Source organism: Suncus etruscus, chromosome 16 (genome assembly GCF_024139225.1).
Source record: "Suncus etruscus isolate mSunEtr1 chromosome 16, mSunEtr1.pri.cur, whole genome shotgun sequence".
Taxonomy (NCBI): Eukaryota; Metazoa; Chordata; class Mammalia; order Eulipotyphla; family Soricidae; genus Suncus; species Suncus etruscus.
Window position 1 is genome coordinate 82,110,967 of NC_064863.1, and position 17,971 is coordinate 82,128,937.

The following is a 17,971-nucleotide window of genomic DNA, read 5'->3' on the forward strand; positions in this document are numbered from 1 at the left end:
AAGAAGAAATACAAATGGCCAAAAGGCACATAACAAAATGCTCCACATCACTAATCATCAGGGAGATGCAAATCAAAACAACTATGAGATACCATCTCACCCAACAGAGATTGGATACGTCACAAAGAATGAGAACAAGAGTGCTGGCAGGGATGTGGAGAGAAAAGAACTCTTATTCACTGCTGGTGGGAATGCCATCTAGTCCAACCTTTATGCAAAGCAATATGGAGATTCCTCCAAAATCTGGAAATTAAGCTTCCATATGATCCAGCTCTACACTTCTAGTGATATATCCAGAAACACAAAACGACAATACAAAAGTCCCGTCCTCATACCTATATTCATTGCAGCGCTATTTACAATAGCCACACTGGAAACAACCAAGATGCCTTTCAACAGATGAATGGCTAAAGAAACTGTGGTACAAATACACAATGGAATATTATGCAGCCATCAGGAGAGATGAAGTTATGAATTTTTCCTATACACAGATGTACATTGAATCTATTATGCTGAGTGAAATAATTCAGAAGGAGAGAGGTTGACGCAGAATAGTCTCACTCATCTATGGGTTTTAAGAAAAATAAAAGACATTCTTGCAATAATCCTCAGAGACAAGAGGAGGGCTGTAAGGTCCAGCTCATGGCATGAAGCTCACCACAGATTTATGAGTGCAGTTAGAGAAATAACTATATTGATAACTATCATAACAATGATATCATAACAAACATATGAATGAGGGAAGTAGCAAACCTGTCTCGAGTATAGGGGGTGGGTTGGGTGGGGAAGAGGGAGAGTTGGGACACTGGTGAAGGGAATGTTGCATTGGTGAAAGGGGGTGTTCTTTACATAACTGAACTACAATCATATTTTAATCAAGGTGTTTAAATGAAGATATAAAAATAAGAGTTAAAAAGTATTTTAAAAGCATTAGCATCTGGACTAAACAGTGATGGTGCTTATGATGATGTAAGGCAGTAAATGATGTAAGGCAGTAGAAACCTGAGTGGTTCACATGTACAAAGATTTGGAAAATTTCAAGTATAAAATGAGATAAGCATTGTGTGTATTGAGTATAAATTATGCAGACTTGTTACTGGTGGGAAGTTAGAGAATTCCCAATTTTTTATCTGAGAAATAAAGTCAATAGTGGTATTCTTTCTTGAGATAACAAGTCATGTGGTATTCATCTGGCAGTGAAGAGTATTCTTGTGTTATGGGAATCATTACATATCCAGTAGATTTCAAAGGAAATTATGCAAACATCTATCTGTGGCTTTCCAGAGTGTGTACTGGAATTGTAAACCTAAGAGCTATTAAAGTGTACTCTAGAAGATATAACATCAGAGGACTTTACCTTCTCTGTTATAAATGAAAAGAGAATGAAAACATCAAGTACTCAGTCTAAGAACACTGAACTAAAATTTATTTAGGAATTAGCTACTACAAAGTTATGGATGAGTGGCTGCATTGTTAGAAGAACAACACAAATGTAATGAGGCCGAACAATATTATGTTTGAAACTAAAATTAATTGTCACAACTTACAACAGGAACTTATAATTCTAATTAACTAAAAATCAATCTTTCAAAATTATGAAGTATATATTTGAATGTTTTCAATAGCACTGGTATCCCCTAACTAATGAACAACCAAAAAGAACTGGAATGAAGTTTGGCTATAATAAGGTAAATCCAGTGAACATGAACGTGAGAAAAATACCTCTTAAATATGTTGTACTAAGTATCATACTTTCTTTTGACTGAATCTCATGTAATCTCATAAAATAATTAGATATAAAATAATTATCTGAGGAATATATATATATATATTTCTAGTGATATAGAATAGATATATTTCTCAACTCTGAGAATTAAATTTTGTTTTAAATGTACGTGATCTCTATTATCCAAAAAATTCTAAAGTTCATTTATTTATTTTACTTTCTTCTATAGGTGGGGAGGTCCCATATACAACTCTGGCTACCCGAATGATGATGGGGGCTTGGTGGTTATTTGCATTGATTGTTATCTCATCTTATACAGCAAATCTTGCCGCTTTTCTCACTATCACCCGCATTGAAAGTTCCATTCAGTAAGTATATATGATTTCAGTAGACATAGAAGTCAGAAAAGTTTCTAATGCCAGTTAAAATAAATCTATAATATCTGATAATAAATTTAGAGCTTTATTTTAAGTAAAATTGTGATTTTTTTTGTAAAATATGTTAAAAATACAAAATTTGTATGCCATTTCTAATAAAATTTAAAAGTAGTTTTTACAATTTCCTGGAAGGATAATGTAACAACTCTCCATTTATAAGTATACATACTGAAATATCTGTTTTCAAAATGTGTGAAACAGAATAACTATCAAGGGCTAAAACCATTTTATATATGTCTCTTCATCACAGTTTAGCTAAAATAATATTACCTATGCCAATGTCAGCTCTGTTGTTGATATAATTAACTATTTATTTATTTATTGTTAGTCACCATGATTTACATCACTTTTAATGATAGGATTCCATGCATACAACTTTCCAATCACTAGAGTGACCACTTTCCTCCGCTATTGTTTCAGGACTACCTTCTTTCCAACCTCTGTCTTGCCCCTCCTCTCTCTGAAGTTTCACTATCACAGAAGCTCAGTTCTGTAGACCACTTCTCAGGTAGTGTTGCCTTTGGTCATTTGTTATTTCTTTACGATGCTTCTTTATATTCCACATATAAGAGATATCTTTCTGTATCTTTCCCTTTCCTTATAACTAACTGACTTCACTTAACGTTAGTCATTCACTCAACATGGCATTCCATCCATGTAGCACCAAATAGAATGGTTTCATCTTTTCTTGCTATCAAGTAGTATTATGTTATGTATAGGGTCACAGTTTCTTTATTCAGTCATCTATACTTGAACATGAGGATTATTTCTAAATTGTGGGTGTTGCAATGAACATTGGAACACTAATATTTTATTTTTGTTATAGAGTTTATGGGTTATTGGAATAGGTGTCAAGAAGAACATTTCTATGTAATATGAAAATTCAATTCTTAGCTCTTTGGAGTTGTATTTATATTGTTTTCAAAAAAGGTTAACCAATTGAATGGTTAAACTTGAATACTATCAGTAAATGAGGGTATCATTTGTTCCACATCACTACCAACTCTTGTTTTGTTTGTCTAGTTATTTTCTAGAGATCATGCCTGGTGGTGCTTAGAGCATATTTTGACTTTACACTCAGGGATCAAAACTGGAGTTATTCTGGAAACTATATGAATTCTTAGGATTAAACTTGGATCAGTTATGTCAAGTACCCCATCTGTTGTACTATTTTTCTGAGTCATACAATAGCACTGGTTTTTGTTTTTTACTGAAGTTTTTTTTCTCACTACTGGGAGGCAAATGGTGCATCATTGTGCCTTGATTTGAATTTTACTGTTGATTAGTGATTCAGGGCCCTTTTTATATTCTTAAGGTCCATCCATATATCTTCTTTGAGGAAGTTTTATTTCATACTGTCTATAAATTTTTATGAGAATGGTTGTTTCTTGTTAAGTTTTTTGTTTTGTTTTGTGTTTTTGTTTTGGGTCCACACTCAGTGACACTCAGGGATTACTCTTGACCATGTGCTCAAAAATTTTCTCCTGGCTTCAGAAACCATAGGGGATGCCAGGGGATTGAATCATGGTCTATCCTAAGTTAGTGCGTGCAAAGCAAGCACCCTACAACTTGTGTCACCACACTGGCCCCAATTTCTTGTTAAGTTTCTCAAGTGTTCTGTCTCTATTGTAATGCACATAGACTTGTGGTAAGTAGGAAATAGTCTCTCCCGGTCTGGAAGGTTTATTAATTCTGCTCATCATTGTTTTGTGGCATAGAAGCATGTTATTTTGATGTAGTATTATTACTTTATCTTTGCTTCCATTTGCTTGATTGATGTTTGAAGAATTAAAAAAACATTCAGGTCTGATGTCATAAAAATCTAGATTTCCCTCAATATAATTTATATATTCAGTTCTGATATCAAGATGTTTAATACATTTTTAGTTTATTATTGTGCATGGTGTGACCTAGGGGTCTAGATTTATTGTATTATCTGTGAGTGACCAGTATTATCAGTGAGTGCCATTTGCTGAAGAGGCTTTCCTTGTCCACTTCATATTCTTTCCTCCTTTGTTGAAGATTACAGGACCATAAATTTGAGAGTCTATCTTAGGCCTTTTATGTGTTCCTTTTAGTCTAAGAATCTGTTCTTAATTCAATACTACACTGTCTTATTTTCTATAGCTTTATAGTATAATTTTAATTTAGGGAAAAATCCCAACTTCTTTTTCCCTTATAATTACTTATCAACTGAGGGGATTTTATTATAGCACATAACTTTTAGCAGAATTTGATATGCTTTTAAAATATAGCACAGTTATTTTTATAGAAACTATTGAATCTGGGAATGGAGTCATAGCACAACCGCAGGGCATTTGCTTTGCAGGCAGCCAACCCAGGACGGACCCGGGTTTGGTTCCAAGCATTCCATATGGTCTCCTCAGCCTGCCAGAAGCAACCTCTGATTGTTACTGAGTCTGGCCCAAAATGAGGGTATAAAAATAAATGATTGAATCTGTTTATTTACTTGTATCGAATTATGATTTCAACAATATTATCTTTCCAATCCATCGACAGATGTTTCTATTTCTTCATATCTTTTATTTTTTTGCAGTAAATTATACTTCTATTTAAATGTCTTTTGATCTTTTATTTACTTGATTTTTATTTGGCATTCAATTGTGAATAGGAATTTTTCTTTTATTTCTATCTTAACTTCTATTTCATTCTTTACATAATGATTATGCTATAGATTTCTGTTTTTATATTTTGAAGCTTACCAAGGTATCTTAAATTTTCTTAAAATTGAATAGTAGTTATTTTTTTTTCAAAACTGATGATTCAAAATCAAAATTGTTAGGGAATCATATTATCCATTAGATTAAGCTAAAACTAAAGCATCATAAATTTCCTTAATTTTGAATAATATATTTTCTCAAAAACTGATTATTTAAAATCAGAATCCTTAGGAAATTTGTTAGAGATATAAATAATTATTAAATACAGTCATGATCTTCATTTTTTGCTTTTAAAACACATCTTGGAGCCAGAAACATAATACAATGGACAAGTCACTTGTCTCATATGTGGATAAGCAGGATCTGATTCTGCATCCCCAGGGGTTATCTCAGAGCACAGACATTAGTAACCAGTTGAGGTACGAAAATAACTAAAATATCAACAGGGATTTGGATATGACTCAAAGGGGGTACAGCACATGTATGACTTGTGGGACTAGATTCTGGCTTTCATTCCACGTGCCTTCCATTCTGCTTCTGGAATCACTGTGATATACCTTTGTTGGCTTCTGAGATGAGCTGGTCCAAAAAGCATACTTATCAAGAACTAAACCATAAAGTTTGAAGCAGTGGTCCAAACATTACAGAAGTGACCATTCACCTCTAAATACTATTTGGGATGCACCCTACTAAAATATATCACTACAGTTCATTGGTGTTCAAAAACAATTTAAATTACAATTTGATAAAATGAATATAGGATAATATTAAAATTTATATCATTAATTAAAACCTATAAAGTTTGTTTCATTACATGTTTATGATATGCAAACTGAACTTCAATTCATATTCAATTCATATAATCATTCAATTCATATAATTCAAATTCAATTCAAATTCAATTCATATAATCATTCCATTCTGCTATGAAATAGTATTTTCACTCTGTTGTGAATTCATGTTCCTCATATTGTTTCTCCAGATTAGTTCAAAAGTTCCATAGCTTTCAACTTCATCCCTTGCAGCCAATTAAATTTAATTATGAATTATACATGATGCAAAATTAAGCTTATTGCAGAAAATAATGATTTAATCAGAACTGGATTTTAAGCAATAGTGAAAATTATTACAAACACTAATACAAAAATAGATGAAATTTGAAAAATGATGGTCAGAGTAGTCAACATTTATTGAGTACTAATAAGTTTCTAGGCTTTATACTTATCTTTGACATGCATTTAATCATTTAATATTTACAACTACTTTGTAAAATATGGACTTTAATAACCTATTTATACCTGAAGTTGAGAAAATGAAAAACATACTGTTGAAGGGTTAAAGGAAATTCTTGCTAGAAAAATAAAATCAAAAATTGACAGCAGAGAAGGAGAGGTGGGGAATAACGAAGAATATAGAGAGAGCCATTTTACTTTGTTGGTTTTTTAGAGATAATGGCAAAAACTGTACTACTTATTACTAATTTTACTAAGCATTATTATGAACATATTAATCACATATCATTTATCAATCAATTTTACTATAATAATCCAGATGCTATCTCTCCCAATTTGTGTAAAAGGAAAAGTTTGGAGGTTAAATGTCAGGTATTCACTAGTGATAGTGGTAGTATCTATCTCATACCAATCTGATCTCAGCCATAGACTTCATCATTTGCAGTGTATCATTCTTTGCTAGTGGGTCCTACCATTGGTTTGCTTAATATATTGCTTTATTGAGATTGTTGACCACATGGTTTGAATGTGTCTATTATTTATTTAGTGATGACTGGCTTAGTCAGTTTCTACTTTGTTAGTTTCTATTGCACTTTTATAAGATAACAATGAGAGAGAAAGTCTCTAACACATTTTTATACCCATAGGTTTACTCTGATAGTTAAAGCTAATGGAAAAGTTCATTATTTCCTCATTATATTTCCCCCAATTATAGTTCCCCAATACAAATAGTGAACATTCATATATGTTTCAAAATTATTTCTTTATAATCCAACTCATATTATTAAAAATAAACCAGGAGTACAATAAATCTCTTCTTCTAATCTTATCTCTAGACTAATATTGAAAGGTAGATATTAGAGTCATATCAGTTTATAAGAAGCACAGTTCTCTCTTCAAACATAAAGATATCTTCTAATTTCATGCCTCAGCTATGTTCGTAAAAGTAATTCCTTATAACGTTTCTTAGAAGCATTGAAAGTTCCACTTGTAACTAAAGTAAACTTTCTTCAAAATTTCGAACTCTATGTTTTCCATTCTTTTAAATGTATTTTGAATCACCTTGAGATACAGTTACAAAGTTGAGTTTCAGTTACATACTATCCAACACCCTTTCCTTCACCTGTACACATTTCCCACCACCAATATCCCCATCGATATAATGTATATTAATATTTCATCCCTCCTCCCTTTGCCTCCCCTCTGCCTACTTCTATATCAGACATTTCTCTCTTTCTCTTTCTTTCTCTTGCTCGCTTGCTCTTTGTTTTTTTACCTTTTAAACTCTGGTTTGCAGTATGATTATTAAAGAAGTATCATGCATATCACTTTATCTACCTTAAGCACTCAGTTTATTATCCAGAGTGATCATTTCCAAATATTATTGTTATCGTGGTCCTTTCATTGTTTAAGTTCACTCCACCACTTTATGTGGCAAGTTTCCTAGCATGGAGAAGCTCGTATCTTTATTGTTTCTGGGTATTATCACCATACTATTTTTATGTATCACATATGAATGTAATCATTCAATGTTTCTCTCTCTGACTCATTTTATTTAGCATCACACTTTTCCATAACCATATGTAAGCAGATTTCATGACTTCATATTTTAATCTGACAACTGCATAGCATTCCATTTTTTATATGTACCAGTGCCTTTAACTACTCGTCTTTTTTGGGTATTTGAGCTGTTTCCAGATTCTGGCTACTGTGTGATTAGTGATGAAATGAACATAGGAAAGCAGAGAACTTTTCTATATTGCATTTTTGGGCTCATAGGTTTTATTACAGGTAAGAAGCATATTTTTAACATGTGATATGTTTCTAAGTCATTAATATTTCCATAAATTTTTAAATAAATATAATCATTGTAAATGTTTCCAACTTCATTGACTGTATTAGCACATATATAAACAGAGTTTTTATTATGAACTTCAGAGTGATTTCTCATATTACGGCAGTGTTAGTATTAGAAGAATATCAACAAAATAGAGGATAAGGTTAGCTTATTTTAAACATATTTGATAACTGACAGATACTTTTCTGGTTTGTTGGAATAAATACAATAATTTTATTTGGGGAAGTCACAATATTTTCTAAATGTGAATTTTTTTCCAAATTTATATCGGTAGTGACATCTAGCCTTCTAGTTGGTACTTTTTAGTGATACAAGTTTTAGTGATTTTTCCTAGAAAAAATAATTCAAGCTTATTTTCATAAACTTTCAGTAGTAGGAATGACCCAGCATGATTTTATGTGACTGTTTGACGTGTTGTAATACAATCGATTTCAAAATTATTGTAGATATTTTGACCTGAAATACATAGGATAGTTTATAGAAAGAAAAATTAGTATGGAAATAATACCCAGAGACAATAGGGATGAGGTTTGGAAGGAACAGCCCATGATATGAAGCTTACCACACAAACTGGTGAGTGCAATTAGAAATATAAGTACGAGCCCGGAGAGATAGCACAGTGGCATTTGCCTTGCAAGCAGCTGATCCAGGGCCTAAGGTCGTTGGTTCGAATCCCGATGTCCCATATGGTCCCCCGTGCCTGCCAGGAGCTATTTCTGAGCAGACAGCCAGGAGTAACCCTTGAGCACCGCTGGGTGTGGCCCAAAAACAAAACAAAAAAAATATAAGTACACCAAAAACTATTATGACAATGGTAGTAAGTGAGAGAAATAGAATCTGTGTCTCAAATACAGGCAGGAGAAGGAGGAAGTTGGGAAGCATTCGTGGCAGGAAGCTTGCACTGGTAAAGGGGTGTGTACTTTCTATGACTGAAACCCAACTACAAACATGTTTGTATACATGGTGCCTAAATATAAATATTAAAAATTAAGAACAATTCAAGTTCTACTAAACTAATAACATTTGGATCTTTAACTGCCATATCTGATTATTCTCAAACAACTGGAATGTAGGTTTTATTCTGTTGGTAAGCAGGTTAAAATTGTCATTGTTGGGGCTGAAGCAATAGCAAAGTAGTTAGATTGCTTGTGTTGCATAAAGTCGATCTGGATTTGGCCACTAGATATGTTCCCTTTAGTACTGTTAGAAGTAAAAACTTAGTACAGAGCCAGAAATAAACCTGAGTGGTGAAGGCGTTGCCCAAAGATGACAAACAAAAACAATTACGTTGATATGATGAAGCAAAGGGGGTTGAAGATATTTTTAGAAGAAACATTGAGTTATAATGTCATCAACCCTAGCCCCTTAATCCTTCCTGTGATAAAATGATGTGAACTACTTTTTAATAAATAAAATGAATATTGCTATGAATAAACTCAAGTCTTACAGCTAGAGTTATCGTCAACTTTAAGTCTGTTTCAGAGAGATATTGTAAGGACTGCACATGTTCCTTGTGTCCAGCTGACCCTGGTTTGAGTCACAACACTACAATAATTTTCACTGAGAATTTTCAGGAGTGAGGTTGATTAAAGACCCGAAGTAAATCTTTAGTGCTGCTGTATATACACCAGACATAATAAAATAAAATAGCTTGTGTCAAATAAATCTTTGGTACTGAAGCTTGCTCTTTTTCCATTTTCACGGGATATAAGTAAGTTTTGTTTATTCAGTGGGATAGTAACACACACATATTTCCGTTTAATGCATTTATTCTTTAAAATGTACAATCATATTCAAGAGAGACATCCATAGTCTATCATTGGAAGAAGCTACCTTCATCTTAACAAACCCCAAACAGGGTTTTGCTTACACAGTTTTATATATACTGAAAAAATAATTGAATCTTTAATTTTCTCAATTCTGTACAGAGTATAAATTGAGACTAGAAATATTTCAGAAATCATGGAGCCAGACCGGTGGCACAGCCATAGGGCGTTCTCCTTGCAAGTGGCTGACCTAGGACGAACCACCGTTAGATCCCCCAGCGTCCCATATGGTTCCCCAAGCCAGAAGCAATTTCTGAGCACATAGTCAGGAATAACCCATTTGGGCATGGCCCAAAAACAAAATAAATATTTCAGTAATCAGAATTTGTGATAGAAAGTTATCATTAGGTATTATCATTTCTTACTGAAAGAGAACTTTACAATTTCATTTATATAAAGCATGACTACCTATTAAAAACTACTAAAATATTAACATCATTCATTTTATTTATTTAACCTAGATATTGCCTATCTCTATGGAAGAGAGAATTTTATCTTAAAAGATAAACTTTAACAGATGGAGTGTGGCTTTTTCTTAGGCTCATTGAATAGGCAAGAGTGGTGAAGGAGAGTGTCTAAGAAAGGGTAGATAAACAAAACAGGCTAATATGATGCCAGCATTGGAGTGTGTAATGGAAAAGTGAGAAAAATGAACTTGAAATTAAGGAAGAACTCAATCCTGAAAGACATAATTTGGGTTTTTAAGAAAGTTGGGGTCTTTTCTGAAGAGAAACATCATATATAAAGGATCTTAATTTGTGGTGTTGGCTTTTGTTTGTTTATTTATGGGGGCCACACCTGGAAGTGCTCACTAATGCTGGATGGGCAAGATAAAGAGTATATGGAAACTAATTAAAGATATCAAATCATATATTTTTGGCATTTACACAGGAATGTTATTTAGCCATAAACCTGATATACTATGGTATTGTTTCAGAGACTATTCATTTTGATAATAAGAAAACATTTGACTTGAAAATTTTTGTATCTCTTGACAAATTATATGATAATGCAGAAATATTGCCTCAGTTTGTTTATTTTTATAAAAGATATTCAAAGAGTAAACAAGGTTTACTAATTCCTAAAAATTATGCAGAGTACAAGGAATCACTAATGTGGAGATATTATAAAATATAATACTTATTACTTAACTGTTCAAACTCATTTTTGAAAAGAAGTTGCCTCTAAGGGCTGCTTTTCATAAATTTCATCCTGTACACCAATTCTTTTTAACCTTGAACCATCAAAAATAAGTTATTTTTGTTCAATTTTAAGGTATGAAAGTTGAATATAGCTATTTTGAGAACTAGGAAAGCTCTGAAAGTTTTGAAGGACAAAGTATACTAATAAATAATGTATTGTGTCAACAAGTAATGTTTATATTTATGAAAAATTTCTTTGGAGAAATTATATAGAAGTTTCTGTCACTATACAAAGATGCCATCTGTAGGCTTAATTTAGTTTTCTCTAATGGCTATTTTTTATTTCTTTGTAGTGTTGTTTTAAAAACCAGGAACTGACACTATATTCAACTGTTCTAGAAACCTTTTGCTTGAAATTTTTTTTTACTTCATTGAAGTGTATGTGCATTTTTGTGAAGATAAGTTAGTTGACCAAACATTATACAATAGCATTTGGAGATCAAGGAGACATTCCCAGTACCATGCCAATTGACTCTAATGCTTTGGTCTGAATATACTTATATTTAATTGTTTTGTCAGTGGTCACTGTGGCCACAACTAATAGTGCTAGGAATCAAACCTGAATCAGCACAAGCAAAACCTGTGCTCCTGACCTCTGTGACTGTGTCTATCTATGAGTTTCTTACGTTATACCACCATACTATTAGTTTTTGGAGTAATTATGCAGAGACATAAAATCAGAATTATTCTCTATCTTCTATCTTTATAAATTTATTTCTACCAATAGCAGAATATTTTACTACTATAGCTAAAATCAAATAGAGAGATTACACTCACAATTATTTCTTTTCTTTTTTGGGGGGAGGGAGCACACTCGTTTGATGCTCAGGGGTTACTCCTGGCTAAGCGCTCAGAAATCGCCCCTGGCTTGGGAGGACCATATGGGACGCCAGGGGATCGAACAGCGGTCGCAATCTTTCCTTGGCTAGCGCTTGCAAGGAAGACAGACACCTTACCTCTAGTGCCACCTCGCCGACCCCTATTTATTTTCTTTTTAAAACATTTTAATGTAGTTAAAGATCCATGATTTACTAAGTTATTGATAGTTAGATTTTAATCTCATAACTTGAAAAATCAATCCCACCATCAGTGTCAACTGCCATCATGAGTGTTCCTATACTGTATCAGCCCACGCCATTCCATCCTACATCCTTCCTACCATTTTGACAGGCAGATCACAAAATTTTCCTGTTCAGCCTGTGAATAGAAAACACCATTCTCATATTACTAATCTATCAGAAATCCTGACCCCTGTTCTCTTGTTATGTAGTTTCTCATCTTTCTTCTAGTTCTGATTTCTTTCCTTCTATGTTTTTTCCTTCTGTGTTAAGCTCTGGGGTCAAAAGTGATCTAGGGATTCTGCCTGTACTGCATTATATTTATTCATCAACTCACAATTCTTTAGAATAATTATTTTGGTTAATTAAATTGACTTCAAGACCAATGAATAAGCAAGTTTAGGATTATCTTGTTTAGATCTACAAAAATATTGCCAATTTTTTTGCTAAGGATTAATATGTAATATTGGTAATAATTTGTTTGCCATCTTGAGTTTCATAATTTATGGAAGCACTGTGTCTCTCCATTTATGTAGTTCTTAAGTTTATTTTAACATTTTGCAAATGTAGTACCTATGCTTTATACATGTTAGATTTATGGCTAAATATTTCTCTTTTTACCCATCTTCTGCTATTGTCTAGAGCTGTAATGTAGATCATATTAAAGCTCACTGATTCTATCTTCAACAGATGTTATTCTGTTAGTGATGCTTTCTAGTAAATTTTTCATTTCACCTACCAAAGTTTTAAGTTCTGTCATTTCTGTTTAAAGTTCTATAATTTTTTCTCTAATATCTTCTTGAATCTTATGGGTTGTCCATTCCATAATTTATTCGGAGCTCCTGGGACATACTCAACATTTCCTTTCTAAAGTCCTTAACAAAGAGGTTGATACTGGCTAAGTCTTCAACCTACCATCTTTTCTTCCTAGGTGTGGTAGAATTCTGAGTTTATTTTCCATTATGACATTTTAAGTAGAGTGGTGTTTATTTTTGTTATAGTATGGCTCATTAACTCTAAGAAATGTATTGGTGTTCTTTCCAGGTTCACTAACCAGAGTATAAATATGGCACTAATGAATCACATCTTCTATTTCTCTTATATTTCTTGACTTTTAGGCTTATTAATACTGGCAATATAATAAATCATAGGTAAATAATATTTATTTCTTAACATATTTTGACTCAAATATACTTAAAGTAATTAGACTTGTCTATGGACATACCACCCTGAATGTGCCTGATTTCATCTAAGTGGTAGGGTGTATGCCTTGCACGTGGCTGACCCAGGACAGACTGTAGTTCAATCCCCCAGTGTCCCTTATGGTCCCCCAAGCCAGGAGCAATTTCTAATTATTTATAGGAATAACCCTTTAGTGTCACTGGGTGTGGCCCAAAATAAAAAAAAAAGAAATTCAGCAGTAAATCATTTACAACTGATTTATTTAAAAGGGAAATTTTCACTGGTCTCTCTCTTTTTTTTGTGAGTGTGGTTTTAGGGTCACACTCCGGCAGTGCTCAGGGGTTATTCCTAGCCCCAGGCTCAGAAATTGCTCCTGGCAGGCATGGGGGACTATGTGGGACCCCGGGATTCAAATTGATGACCTCCTGCATGAAAGGCAAATGCCTTACCTCCATGCTATATCTCTGGCCCCTTCACTGGTCTCTTTAAAACAATTTTATTGTGTTTTGGACTATGACACAGTGCTACACATGATTAATCACACACAAAATATTTGGTAATATATCTCATTTTTATTTACTGTGAGCCTAATGGTTTGTTTTCTTTTAAGGATGAAAACATGTCTTTTGAAAAAGAGCAAATGAGCAATGTGTCTCATTTATTGATGATCAGTTTCCAGACCCTGGGCTACATTCTTAGCTTGAAAAATGCATTATAAAAATTCATGAGAATCAATAACATATAATGAAGAAAACAAAGTAGTAAAATTTCATAACACTGCCAAAATATAAAGTATCTTAAGTATTAACATTGAAAAAATTCAATTAGATTTTGAAGGAAAAAATTCCCTAAGTAGTCTAGGAATATCTTTCCCTGAGGAAACTTACAGTCACATTACAAAACAGCTGAAAAGCAATTGGGTTTGTGTGTATTCCTAGGAAATAATTCATTAATGTGATGAAGTCAAGCAAATTCAGGTTTTTTAGAAGAAAAAATAAAAATAAATAAATAAAATAAATAAAAAAGAAGAAGAAAAAATACAAGAACCTCTGTGCAAGATATCAAGGTGGAACCCATTAATGATCTTAGTATATTATTTTGGTTTTTACTCCTTACATAAATTTTCCTTGGGAAAAAATGTGATATTTTCTGTTTTGTTTGTTTACTTTTTACGGGGCAATATCTAGGCATGCTCTGGAAATTTACTCCTGGCTCAGAGTCACTCCTGCCTGTACAAGTGTTTCACCAGCTGTCCTATATTTCTGATATTCGTATCTCTTCTGTTGAATCTAGTATCTCTTCTGTTGAATTTAGTGAATCTGTGCAATAATTGAGTTTACTCAATTTCTCTTGGAAAGCAACAAAAGATTAACTCAAAAAACATCAAGAGAATTAGTTTCACCCTACTTGACATGTGCTTAATCACTTTGTGTGTGTATGTGTGTGTTTTCTTAGAAAGTCCTCTTTTCTTCCCAGTAATCTCTGCTATAGTCTGTCCATCCTTCCTGTAAGTAGGATTATTTTCAATAACCTAGGACAGTTTGACCTGTAATATGACTATGAATTACACAAAAATTTGGGAACATTTTTAAATGAGACCATTTTTATGGATTTAAAACACTGTGATTTGAAAATTTTTTCAAATGTTTTTGTTTTTGTTGTTGCTTGGTTACTTCTCACTATGCTCTCAAAAATCACTCCTGGCTTGGGGACCATATGAAATTTTGTCATATTGAACTCAGCCCATCCTAGGTTAACATGTACAAGGCAAATGCCTTACCACTTACACCATGGCTTCGTCCCTATGATTTGAATTTTTATTTGTTTTCTAAATGCACTAAAGATTATGTAAATATTTCAATATAAATCCAAAATGGAATGAGATGGAATGATATTTGAATATCGAAAATATTTTAACCGTGGTATGGAACATGGATTAGAATTTGATGAGACTTTGATGAGAGCTAAGATAGTGAAATGTCTTTGATTAATCATTTTAATAATATCTTTAAACACCATGATTACAAACATAATTTTACTTGAGTTTAAGTCATAAAAAGAATACCCACCTTCAACAGTGTACATTTTCATCACCAATGACCCAAATTTCCTTTTTCCCTCACCCCAACTGTACTTGAAAGAGACATTCTATTTCTCTCACTCATGATAGTGTCACCATAGTTGTTAGTGTAGTTATTTTCTTCAACTGCACTCTACCAGTCCTTTCTGTACTCATATCTGGGAATTATTACAATAATGTCTATTATTTTTCTTATAACCATAGGTAAGTGAGACTATTCTGCGTGTCTATTCATTTGACTTATTTTACTAAGCATAATAGTTTCAATGTCCATTCATGTATAGGAAAATTTCATGACTTCTTTCCTGATGGGTGCATTATATTACATTGTGTATATGTATCATGGTTTCTTTTTTTTTTTTTTTTTTTTGGATCTTTTTTTTTTTTTTTTTTTTTGGTTTTTGGGCCACACCCGGTGACGCTCAGGGGTTACTCCTGGCTATGCGCTCAGAAGTCGCTCCTGGCTTGGGGGACCATATGGGACGCCGGGGGATCGAACCGCGGTCCGTCCTAGGCTAGCGCAGGTAAGGCAGGCACCTTACCTTTAGCGCCACCGCCCGGCCCCAGTATCATGGTTTCTTTAGCCATTCATCTGTTGAAGGGCATTTCGGTTGTTTGCAGAGTCTGGCTATGGTAAATAGCACTATGAAGAATATAGGTGTGATGAAAGGGGTTTTGTATTGCGCTTTTGTGTTCCTAGGGAATATCCCTAGGACTGGTATAGCTGGATCATACAGGACCTCAATTTCTACTTTTTGGAGGAATCTCCTTATTATTTTTATAAAGGTTGGACTAGATGACATTCCAACCAGCAGTGAGTGAGAGTTTATTTCTCCCCACATCTCCACCAGCACTAACTGTTATTGTTCTTTTTGATGTGTGCCTGTCTCTGTGGTGTGCGATGGTACCTCATTGTTTTGATTTGCATATCCCTGATGATGGATGATGTGGAGGATTTTTATGTACATTTTACCATTTGTATTTCTTCTTTGAGAAATTGTCTTTTTATTTCTTTTCACCATTTATTGATGTGGTTATGTTTTGTCTTGTTAAGTTCTGTCAACAACTTGTATATCTTCAATATTACCTTGTCCGATTTTGGGTGAACAGCTTCTCCCTTTCTCTGGGTGGCTTTTGTATCTTAAGCACTATTTCCTTTGAGGTACAAAAGCTTCTCAGCTTAATATAATTTCATCTTTTAAAATCTCTGTATCCACTTGTTTAGGTGCTGTTTTCTCTAGAATATGCCTTTAGTCTCAATGTCATGGAGTGTTTGACCTACATGTTATTCAATGTACCCTATGGTTTTGTATCTGATATCAAGATATTTAACCCATTTGTATTTGATCTTTATGAATTGTGTTAGGTGGAGATCTGAGTTATCTTTTTGCAAGTGACTGACCAGTTGTCTATAACCACTTGTTGAAGAGGTTTTCCTTTCTCCAGTTTGCATTTATTGTCCCTTTATTAAAGATTGATTGTATGCCAGGAGAACATTCTCTGAATACTCAACTCTATTCCACAGATCTGAGGGTCTATTTTTCTTCCAATTATCATGTTGTTTTAATAAACATTGATTTGTAAGATAATTTAAAGTAGGGGATAGTGATGCTTCCTATACTTTTCAAATGGTTACACTAATTATTCATGGGTTTTCATTGTTCCAAATGAATTTTAGGTGTATTTGATCCACTTCTTCGAAAAAAATGCATGGGTATTCTTAGTAGGATTGCAGTAAATCTGTACAATGCTTTGGGTAGTGTTGATTTTTAATAATATTCATCCTTCTATTCTTGAGCAGGGTATCAGTCTCCATTTCCATATGCCCTATTTTATTTCTTTTTTTTTTTTTTTTTTTTTTTTTTTTGGTTTTTGGGCCACACCCTGTGACGCTCAGGGGTTACTCCTGGCTATGCGCTCAGAAGTTGCTCCTGGCTTCTTGGGGGACCATATGGGACGCCGGGGGATCGAACCGCGGTCCGTCCTAGGCTAGCGCAGGCAAGGCAGGCACCTTACCTCCAGCGCCACCGCCCGGCCCCTCTATTTTATTTCTTGAAGCAGGCTTTTTTATTTTTCTTTGTATAGGTCCTTCATGTCTTTAGTTAAGTTGACTCGGTGATATTTGAGTTTGTGTGACATTAATGTGAATGGGATTGGTTTTTTAATATCCATTTCTTTACTCTATTGCTATATAAGAAGGCCATTTATTTTTGCTTGTTGATTTTGTAAACTGCCACTTTTCTATATGAATTCAATGTTTCTAGAAGCTTTTCAGGTATGTAGGGTATTCTAAATACTGTATCATGTAATTTGCATAGTGTGAGCTTGACTTCTTCTTTTTCTATTCTGGATGCCCTTGATATATTTTTCTTGCCTAATCACTAAGGCAAGCACTTCCAGCACTATGATAAATAGGGGTGATGAGAGAGAGTAATCTTTTCTTGTACCAGATTGTAGAGGAAATGTTTTGAGTTTATCTGCATTGAGAATAATATTTGCCATTGGCTTGGTAAATGGCCTTAACTACATTGAGAAAAATTCCTTCTATTTCCATCTTGATGAGAGTTTTTGTCAAAAATTGATATTAGAATTTATAGAATGCTTTCTCTACATCTATTGATTAAATCATATATTTTTTTCTTTTTGTTTATATGGTGTATTATGTTGACTGATTCATTATGTTAAATCA

At 33.4% G+C, this 17,971-nt stretch overlaps 1 protein-coding gene across 1 annotated transcript in view; it reads left to right on the forward strand.

Annotated features, from left to right (window-relative positions):
* The window catches only part of GRID2 (glutamate ionotropic receptor delta type subunit 2), a 1,564,419-nt gene that overhangs the window by 1,272,406 nt on the left and 274,042 nt on the right, over positions 1-17,971 (forward strand). Inside the window, exon 12 of the mRNA XM_049789891.1 lies at positions 1,956-2,094. Coding sequence (XP_049645848.1) covers positions 1,956-2,094 — 139 coding nt within the window. The remainder of the gene's footprint in view (positions 1-1,955; positions 2,095-17,971) is intronic.